This window comes from Rhinolophus sinicus, linkage group LG02 (genome assembly GCF_036562045.2).
Source record: "Rhinolophus sinicus isolate RSC01 linkage group LG02, ASM3656204v1, whole genome shotgun sequence".
NCBI lineage: Eukaryota > Metazoa > Chordata > Mammalia > Chiroptera > Rhinolophidae > Rhinolophus > Rhinolophus sinicus.
The window spans coordinates 114,862,693-114,873,483 of record NC_133752.1 but is presented as its reverse complement, the minus strand read 5'-3'; the positions used below and the strand labels follow the sequence as shown (position 1 = coordinate 114,873,483).

Below are 10,791 nucleotides of genomic sequence, written 5' to 3'. Positions count from 1 at the left end.
TCCCCACACAGCCTAAGTTAAGCGCAGGGCTGAGCAAAAACACCGAGGGAGAAAAAGGCAGGTAAAAGAAGACCTCAGGGCGTTAGCCAAGGTTCAGATCTGAAGGAAACTGCCAAACGTAATGGGTTTGGAATTCAAGCCTATTATCACACCAGGAAACAAAGGAGGACAAACATTACAATCACTGTAGTTCATCAATTCCAAGATTTGTTTTGTTTTGTTTTTACATTTTTACATCTCTAAAATTGGGATGAATCAATGCAATGGTGGGTCATAACTGTCAACGTTCTCTGTTTCTTACGAATATTTCAAGCAATGCTGCATCTTAAAATCGATGACAGATTCAATTAATTAAATAGGATATTTTCAGTTACCTGCATTTAAACTGGTTCAAAGGGCTGCTGTCCAGTGGCGAGGTGTGACCATGTTGTCCGAGGCATGCAATAGGACTTTGCAGAGGGGCACACTTTGCTCAGCCTCAGGGTTAGCCTTCCCTCCACAGGCAAGCCTGGGGCTGGGGGTGGGGGTGGGGGTGGGAGCTGGACAGGTCTGCACTGACCACAGGAAGCAGCAGCCAGCTTCCCTATCCTGTGGCAAAGTGACTGGGATCAGATGACATCAGCTCTCTGTTCTCGACTCTTCTGGTTGGCGTCCCTTAAAAGTGACTTGACTTCTTTTTGAAGCTCTGTAAACAATCATGTTTCCAGTTACAGCCTTCTCTCCCTGCAGCTACCTGGATCTGTCTGCTCTGCTTCACGACGCCCTTTCCAAGGCTGAGCTTTGAGAACCACACTCAGGGTTCTGAATGACTGGGCTCATTTGCCCACCGCCATTGATGCGGTTCAAGCTCTCCCTTACCCTTGTCCGTCAGGACACTGCCTGGCTTGTTCTCCAACCACAACAGAAAGATCACGGGCAGCCTGCCCAGCCTCACAGTCTACTTTCAGTAGCAACTTCTACAGCAAAAGCAAGATTCATCTCCAAATCTTACCATTTGAGCCCATCACAATGCACTACATTTCTAAGTTGACGCACCAGCCCAGCCACCCAGTGCATTTGGCATATAACAGACACCTGTCATAAACCATGTAACCCTATTTTCGGACATAAAAGAGCTTATATAAAACATAATATTCACAAGGAAGAAAGAAGAACTTCTAAATCTCAGGCAGAATCAAAAGGAAATGCACCAAGTCATAAAAAAAAAACCCAAAAAACAAACAAACAAAAAAACAGGAAGAAAGGCATGTTAATCACATGTACAACTGTGTGAGAAAAGAATATGTAAAGAATAGTTAGGGATCACTTTGTCTGCATCCAAATCACTTACTTCCTACACCATTTTGTAACCATAAAGTTATTTGATGCCAGGCAATAGCGCTGTCATACACACGCACACACAATTATCCTTCCAGAAAAGCTTAAACTATGAATGAACTATAGTTTCCAATCAAAAACAATTTAAGTGAATATAATCAATGATTTTACTCCCTTAAGCTTCATTTCTTTTTTCCTTTTCGAAGCTCAGCGCCCACTGCTTTCATAGGCCAAATTCCAAACGCCTCTCCTTGGGATCCCACCTGAGTCCAAACTGTAAATTTATTGTCAAAATGTAACCCCAGTGTATTTCCTTGTACAGAAGCAACAATTCAGGTGTTTCTAAGAACACAAGGCTGCTTCATGATTTTACCCTGAATTCATCATATTCTTTAAAAAGACCCCGCAAGAAAGGGGTCCCCAAAGGCCAATTAAACAAGAGACAAATAACCAGTCAAGATATTCCTTGATAAGATCCTTAAAAATTATCTTTAATTGATGCCAAATATGAACAGATCATAAAGTGACAGAAGCAAGTAAAATTGCATAGATGAAAACTATGCGCTTCAATTAGGTTTTCAATTCATAACATTCAACGTCCTCTACCTGACATATTAAACAGTTAGGGCAGGGGAAATGCACAGTAGGTGAAAATGAGACACATCCTCAACTCAAGGTGTAAGCAACTGGCAAACTCAAGAAATAAAAGAGTGCTTTTTCAGCTTAAATGGTTTGTTGTCCTGATGGTGCACTTTAAATTAATACTACTCGATTTCTATTTTTGACCTTGGTAATAGTTTACTATTCACCTAGAGTCCATGCTGACTATGTAGAGCTGCTGCATCAAACTGCACTGAAGAGAAGAAAGGTGTTTCTGCATGTTTGAGAGAGGAGACAGTTTTTGACCTGGAATAGTTTGCAAGGGATTTTTGTGGTTTGCTTTGTTTGCTTTTCTTACACCATTTCTTCTTCCTCTCTGGTTATGGTACAAAACTTTTCTATACGCTTTGAAGTCTCATGTCATAAAAAGTAAACTCCTACTTAACTCCTAAATGAAAATCACTGTGACCAGGGCTGATCTCCTAAAAGCTAACAGTCCTGAGGTCAGCAGGGCTTCACCCTTTATGTACACACTGGACTCCCCAAGAAAGCCCATGGTCGTTTTGCCTGAGCTAAGAGACTGGCATTGGATCCTAAGACCTCTAAACCTTACACGTGTACCCTGAATGAGTTCGCACAGTGACCCAAGGTAATGGAACAGTTTTGGTTAACAACTCAGCTCTTGTTTGCTTCTCTACAAAAATGATAAGTAATGTACATTCTCCTAAGAGTTACCTGAGTCATGCTGGACATGTTCGCATATACCCTGAAATTCCATAATATAAATACGAGGAATCATACACCACATGGTGGATGATGACCACTCCTGAGATCGCAATTCGACTTGGGTTGTGTCTGGTTTACAAATTATAGTTTGTCTTTTTCAAATGAACATAAGCTTGAAAGACATCACCCTTTCTTGAAAAAGCGGGAAGATAAAATGGCTGTTTGGCAGTTTATATTCTTTCTAACAATTTTATACTATGGATGGTTACCACCCACCAATTCTCACCACTCCCAGGAATAAGTAGTTCCTGGAAGAAAATGGGGAATTGCCTTCCACTAATGTTCTCGTTCTCCTTTCTGTTCAATCTAATCTACCAAACGAGGACAATTCCATTGTAAAATTGTTTCAAAGCATGTGTTTTGAGGTCTCCTATATTAAATAGGAGGATTGGGAAACTATTTTACTGACTCTTCTAATGTTAACTAATTTGAAAAACCTGTAACTAACTACACACAATATGAAGAAGGTCCTGTATGGACTAAACCAAATTTCTACCTAAAGAAATCTATTCCTCACATACAATTTACATGCATTTTTTAAAAACTCTCAAGTGAGTCAAGACTGGTGGCTCTGGTGCTTCTGTTCCACCGCAGCGGAATCTAAACCTACCGCACAATTTGATTTTAGAGAATTGACTGTCCATCGGCCATATTCCAGGAGAAGAATCTGCCATTGGTTCCTCTGATTTTGCTAGGCTAACTCACTAACACACTCCCAGTGGACTGTTTTAACTGATGATCAGAACTCAACTCTCACGGGGGAGCAGGGAGGGCTGTGCACAGAAAGGGGAGAGGAGAGGCGAAAACCAAAACCTTTCCTGGTTACAATCTGTCTCCTATAAATCTGAGGACAGAGGAAATTAACATCTTTGGTCTCTCTAATTCAGATCACTTGAGGTGAGTTAATCACTTCAGAGATTCTGGGATGGCTAACAGCCCTGGTGTGACCCAACCCTTCCACTGCCACCCTATTGAACTAGGGCCCCAAACACTGGAAGAGCTGAGCTATGGCTATCAGCAAGTCAGAAGTCTTCTCCTTCTGGAGAAAACAAGTATTCAGGACATGAGCCATTAAAGCTCAAGACCTAGGAAGGGAATGAAAAGGTTAAAAGCCCAATAAAATAAATATAAGGAAGTAAACCAAAAGATAGTCATTTCTTACTAGGCAGTTTTGTGAAGTGCACCTTCAGGTCTACAAAAGCATTTCAGCCCGTTACAGTGCAGGGGGAAGAGCTTTGTCAGACTTTGCATGCCTATGCTACACAGAGTCCCGGACTCCATTCGTACTCACTTGCTTGCAATGTGCTACAGATGGATAAGCAGCGTTCATTTTCCCCATACCTCCCAGATTCGTAACAGCAGCTCCTCCTGAGTCCCAGGCCGACAGGTTCCCTGCATGCAGCTCTTTTTCCTGTTGCACATGCAGAAGAATCACGAGTCCAGTGTCTAACTATGAGAGGTATACCAGGTAGCCAAAGTCCATCTAATCAGCCTTGGTCCCATTTTCTCATCCTCTGACCCATCCATCCCACAGTACTGAGTGGATTATTGCTGTTGACAGTGCAGCGTTTCAAGTTCTGTGTGTCCTAGACCTCAGAACCTAAATAAAAGCTCGAGACATCCCCGGAAGTTTGGAACAGGTTGGCATTTTTTCCCCCCCAACTGGGGACTTTTAAGCAGGTAGGAGAGGAATAGCCAGGATGAGTCAAGGTTGACAAGAGAAGGAAACATCACAGGGGAGGGTTTATGCCCTGTGGTCAGATGTGTACAGTCCTTGGTTCCTCATCTTCCATGATGTTACATTCGTCTTACAGAGTCACAGAAGCAGCACAGGAAAATAAAGTATCCATGTTCTTTCTTTCCACACACTCAGCCAGCCTGAGTGTTATTCTAGTTTCTTCATGTACTGCCTCACTGCTAGTTCTAGGATAGGGTGGGGGAAGGGTTGAAGGTAACAGGGGAGATTTCCAGAAGCGGGACAAGAGTGTAAGGTGGTCAGCAGCAGGTAGCCACATGCTAAGTGCAGAATGAAGATTCCCCACTGGTGTCCGTAAAAAGATGGTGAGCTCCTCTGCATTGCTGGACAGCTGCTGGGCCCCAGAGGCCTGTGTTACGTGGCTCTCTTTCAGCGAGGCACAGGGTCCCAGCTGTTCTCTGTGCTGGTTGCCGGGGGTGGCAGAAATTAGACGCTCAGCCCGTGAAGTGACTGCTAGGTGAGAAAACCATAGGCGCATCATAGGAAATATCTGAAGAGAGTGGGCCAGAAAGGAGGGCCTAGGAAAGGTTAGTCTGAACCGAATGTTCCCACAGCCACGATATGCCTAGAAAGATGAGACTAGTAGAGATTTGCAAAGTGCTGTTGCTAACAGAGGAGGAATAAGAAAATGTACAAGAAATACTACACTGGACCTGAGGAAGCCTTGAATGTCCAGAGTGACCCTCGATAGGAAATAAATTCCCAAAGAGTTTATCTTGGCTTCTGGTGGAAAAGGAAAACAAAAACATAAACAAAAACAACAACAAAAACCCCAAAACACAAGTTCATGGTTCATGTCCAGTTGGAAGCTGGGTCTCAGGTCCCAGTTTATATCACACATCAGGCTGCCAAAGGGACTCAGTCCAGAGGATGGCCAGAGAAACAGCACCGTCCTGGATCTCTCCCCTCCAGGGTTCAGGATGGTGTGGTCTTCTCACAGTGGTGAAGTGAGACAGCGAGGATGGAAAAATCAAAAGCAAAGTATCTGTGCCCCAACCCTTCCTCCCTTTGTTACATAACTTCTCAGCTGTGTTAACGGAGGCACTTTCTGCAGTTCACTGTGGGTACAGGATAAAGGCACTAAGCAACTATGAAATCGATTGGTTAAGTTTCTTCAGGGAGACTCAAGGAGAGGGGCGAAGTCTCCACAGACTTCAAGTCATGACTGCAAAAAGAAATCAGCTCTGCTTTGGATGCATACAATAGATAAACATTTTCATTTACATCTTAAGAATGCACCAAAAACATGCAGTATTGCACCTTGTTTTTTGTGTGTGTTTGTTTTGCTTGTGTTTATCCTCAGCTAGAAAGAATACTTGTTCTTAGGTGTTGCTCTATATACCTTGATGACCTCTTTAGTTTTCCATATAGCTTCCTTTTAAAGGATGGGCATATTGGTCCTTACTCTGCCTACACCTGCACAGAAACCCAACATTTCCCTGAGCAAAGGCAGGAAAATTGACTGAGTGCCCCCACCCCCACCCCCACCCACTATATCTTTGGGCCCTTCATCCCACAAACTTGTAATTTTTATTATTTTTTACATTTTTTTACTGAAATCATGCATTAATTAATTCAAGGTACATCTTAATCAAATAGGCCATAATACTGAATACGAGAACATGCTTTGAGCTCCAAAAAGTTTTTGTTCCCATCTGACTAACATATGCACTTAAATACAGTACTTTATTTATGAATAAAATAGTTAAATGAAGGAGTGCACTTTTGGTGAATGCAAATGAAAAAGGATCTATTTTTAGAAGAGTTGATTCAAACTTAAGCTTATCCCCTATTGTCTGAGTTAACGTTCTCAGCATGCGATTATAAAATAAATATTATCAGAATCAAACATGCTTACATTTAACTCTATTTGTGCTCTCTTGCAATAAGGAGGTTAAGGATTTACATCCAGTTCTGAAGGCCAGGGGTCAGGGTACAGGACCAGTGAGAAAAGACCTGTGTTGGGTTCATCTGCAGGTGAGAAACTTAGCAGCACTGCAGATTAATCAATTAATTTAATTCAGTATCTTTTTCTTAGAGGATAGTTTGTATAGAAGGGGAATGGGGCAGAAAGAAAATCCCTACAGATCAGGACCAGCATGAGATTGATAAGGTGCTTTGTGAACCAGTCTTAAGTAATACTGTTTGCTTTTTTCTTTCATCTTATAATATGCAGTGTGATTGATCAAAATAAAAACATTTGTTCATTGCCAATTTTGGCTTGTATAGCATGTTACATATAATACATCAGATGCACTGTCTTAAATGTGCTATGCAGTTTGCAAAGATTTTCTATTGGAGTCCCATGCAAGTTTTAATTTTATACTTCTAAGTGATCATCTGGTTTTTAGTTAAAAGAAAAAAGTTAAAGAAGCCCAAAGATTACAAATGTCTCAGTATGGGGAAGCATATGAATCTTATTTTACCGAGTCTAGCTCATGAACTGAATTTTTAAATCAATTTTAGAAAATACACTTTCTTTTCCCATTTTTTAATAAAATGAAAATAGTTTTTTTCCCCCCCACAGATCTTGGAAGCTGCTGATTGGTCGCCCCCAAAATCCACAATGCAACAATGCATTGACAGTTAAATAGAGCATTCAAAAACTATTTAGTAAAGTATCGACAAAGAGTGACATGGGTCACTAGGGTTTTTGTTTTGTTTTGTTTTTTAAGTCTTTCAAGCGGCTAAGTGGGGCTTTTTTGTTTGCTTGGCTTTTTAGACATCGGTCAGTAGCTTGCTCTTATTAACGCAGTTTTGGTTAGCTGTGGTGCAATTGCCAGTTCTGAGATTGGCCTGTCTATAATGGGCTATGCTATTATTCATATCCTCTTCGATCTCCATGTACTCAGATTTGCTGAGAGTAGAGGAACTGCGCCGACTGAGGTCACTGTCAGAGGCTAAATTAGGGGAGCTAACGTGGAGCAGCTGAGCCTGCTCTTCCCCCTCAGTTTCTCGGTGGTAGAAATAGTTGAAATTGGACACAATGACAGGTACGGGCAGGGCAATTGTCAGCACACCAGCGATGGCACACAAGGAGCCCACGATCTTGCCTCCAATTGTCACAGGGTACATGTCACCGTATCCTACAGTGGTCATGGACACCACCGCCCACCAGAAAGCATCGGGGATACTGGAGAAGTGCGACTCAGCTTCTTCCGCCTCTGCAAAGTACACTGCACTGGAAAACAGTATGACCCCGATGAAGAGGAAGAAGATGAGCAGCCCTAGCTCTCTCATACTAGCTTTCAGGGTCTGGCCCAGGATCTGGAGGCCCTTCGAGTGGCGGGACAGCTTGAAGATTCTGAAAACCCTTACCAACCGGATGACCCTGAGGATAGCCAGCGAAGTGGCCTGCTCGCCCTTCTGGTTGCCCTCCTGCTCAGCGATCTCGGTGCCCAGGGTGATGAAATAGGGGATGATGGCCACGATGTCGATGAAGTTCATGATGTTTTTGAAGAACTCTGTCTTGCTGGGGCAGGCGAAGAAGCGCACCACCAGCTCAAAGGAGAACCAGATGATGCACAGGGTCTCCACGATGAAGAAGGGGTCCGTGAAGATGTTGGAAGTGTAGATAACCGTGGTGTTGTCGATGCGGTGGATGGTGCCCGTGAAGTCCTTGTCGTCCTTCAGCTCAGGGAGGGTCTCCAGGCAAAAGATGACGATGGAGATGAGGATGACCATGACAGAGACGATGGCGATGACTCGGGCGGGCCCCGAGCTCTCGGGGTACTCGAAGAGCAGCCACACCTGGCGCTGGTATTCCTTCTCGGGCAGGGGGCGCTCCTCCTCCTTGATGAAGCCCTCGTCCTCCCGGAACTTCTCCATGGCCTCCTCGCCCAGCTCGTAAAATTTGATCTCCTCAGAGAACATGTCCAAGGGCACGTTGACCGGCCTCCGCAGCCGGCCCCCCGACTGGTAGTAGTAGAGGATGGCGTCGAAGCTGGGCCGGTTGCGGTCGAAGAAGTACTCGTTCCTCAGCGGGTCGAAGTAGCGCATGCGTTTCTTGGGGTTGCCCAGCAGCGTGTTGGGGAACTGAGCCAGGGTCTTGAGCTGCGTCTCAAAGCGCAGTCCGGAGATGTTGATCACCACGCGTTCGCAGCACTCGTGGTCCTCGTGGTCGGCGGGCCGGGGGTAATCCTGGGGATGGCCCGGGGCGGCGGACGCCTCGTCCACGTTCTCCCCAGACATTACCGTCATGGCAGAAGCCGGGTGCAGGGGTGAGAGAGCAGGAAAGGGCCAGCGGTGGTAGGAAGGACAGAGAGAGGAGGGGTGGGGGGGACCCAAGCGCCCCCCCCACCGGAGTGCGTGTCTCCCCCACGCTCAGGGGGAGGGGCTTCGAAGCCAGCCGGTCAAGAGATCTGCGACTTCGCTTCTGGTTCCCTTCCTCTCCACCCTACCTTTGGCTCAGTTTGGAATCCCCCTCGCCTGCGGCCCGGGGTGCACCTTTTTGCCCAGGGTTGGGGTGGGGGTGAGAGCTGGTGTTTCTTCCTGCTCCGAGGTGCCTTAACGCAGTGCCGTTCTAGCGGGCTGGGCCATCTCTTCGGGGTCACCCTGGCCTCCCCTCCCCTCCACGAGCTCTCCTAGGACCGGGTGCAGAGCCAGCCCAGCAGATGCCCTCGCCTGACAACCCCTCTGTTTCTCCTCGGCTCTCCCCCCTCCTACCCCTCTTCCCCAATGCCCAACAGCCGATCTGTTTACAACTTCGTTAAACTAGAGATCGGAAAAGCGCCGAGAGACGCTGGGGAAGCTCCAGGTCCCAGGCAGCGTTCCTACACCCCCGGCTTCCCCCCACCCATCGTCCCAACCCCTGCTTCTGCAGCCCCGATCTGGGGAGCCCCCTACCTGGCCGGCCGGCTTGGCGCAGGAGTGGTGCTGAGTCCGCGGAGAGCCGGAGTTGGAATGCGGCAGGTCGCTTTTGCAGTACACGGGCGGGAGACGCGGCCGCCGCCGCAGCAGCATCCGAGAGGCGCCGGGGCAAACTCGCCGCCCTCGCCCTCTCGTGCTACTCCCCTTCAGTCGGGCAATTGCTTTTCTGAGCAGCTACAGGGGAAATGTCCACTCCCTATCCCCATTCTCACCCGTTGCCAGCAACCTGGAGACGGCGTGCTCTTCTGGTGCAGGGAGTTCCGGAGGATGCGGGGCGGAAAAGCAAAATGCCACCCTCTCCCGAAGCTCTGAAGCAAATGATGATAAACAGCACTCTCGCCCCCCTCCGAACACTATGGGAGCCCTTGATTCGATCCCGAAGGAAGCAGGCGAGCAAGACCCTGGGTCTACATGGCTCTCGGATGCCCTCCGCTTCCGCACCCCCGCGTGGACCTCGCGGAGGCTGAGAGGCGCGCGGGGAGCTGTTAGGAGCGCCGAGTGGGGTAGGGTGCGTGCAGCGGCGGGTCTGCGCGGTCCATTTCTGGGCGCTGCAAGATCAGCAGAAACCTGAGAAAGCGCCTGGAGCGCGGAGCAGCGATTGGCCCACCCAGGCGTGGGTTGGGGAGGGCGGGGGAGGGCAAGAGCGAGGAGGTAGAGGGAAAATATGAGGGGGTGGTGGTTCGGTGGAGGGGGGTTGCCATTCGGTCCCCACCCTTGCCTGCACAGCTTTTTCCTTCTGCCAAAAAAGCCGACCACCAATTCTATTTTCCTTGTGGTCCACAGCCCCGCACACGCACGGTCCCTGGCCGCGACCTTCACCGGGAATTCCACATTTCAAATGGTCAGATCCGACGCAATGCAGGCGGTTGTTCCTGGCAAAACTCCTTGGATGGGGTTGTGTTTGTGCAGTCGCACAATAATCAGCTTCGGTCGCCACGCTGGGCGCGCCATCCTCCCCTCCCGCAGGGGGCCCTCTGCGGGGTCCACCCAGCTTCTCCCGGCTGGAGTCGGAGAGATGCGGACTTTGGGTAGAGCTCTGCAGTTGAGGATCAACTGGGTTTGCTCTATGTAGTGTTATTGCGAGACGGTGGTGCTAAGACTCTGTCCCTCTTTGACCTACAATGGGAGTTGGAAATTTTCTTACAGTGAGATTATTATGAAATACGGAGAATGTGGGCAACCACTAAAGGCTTCGTGAGTTTTTGGGGGTTGTCTGCCAACTTGGTGCTAATTGGGATGATTCTGAGAAGCAAGTCACCTGCCCACCTCCCACCTACGTCCCTCCTCCCGCAGCCTCTTTTCCCGGCCTAGGGCCTCACAGGTCCACTTGCAAGGCTTGCAACTTCTTCGGGAAAGGGTCGGCACACAGACGCAGGGCAGCAGATGCAGGGGCGTGCGTGGTGCACACGGAGTGCGGCTCCAGCGGCGCCCTCGGAGGCGCTGCGCCTGGGCGCCTGCAGCTC

General features: G+C 47.7%; 1 protein-coding gene across 1 annotated transcript; it reads right to left on the bottom strand.

Annotated features, from left to right (window-relative positions):
* Positions 1-1,787: 1,787 nt before the first annotated feature.
* KCNA1 (potassium voltage-gated channel subfamily A member 1) lies at positions 1,788-9,129 on the bottom strand. The gene has a single exon (XM_019718614.2). It carries the CDS (start codon positions 8,657-8,659, stop codon positions 7,178-7,180), a length of 1,482 nt encoding a protein of 493 aa, XP_019574173.1. The 5' UTR covers positions 8,660-9,129; the 3' UTR covers positions 1,788-7,177.
* Positions 9,130-10,791: the final 1,662 nt, after the last annotated feature.

What these genes read in the sequence shown, in the direction of transcription:
- KCNA1 (XM_019718614.2), bottom strand. Translation starts at nt 8,659, where the DNA reads ATGACGGTAATGTCTGGGGAGAACGTGGACGAGGCGTCCGCCGCCCCG.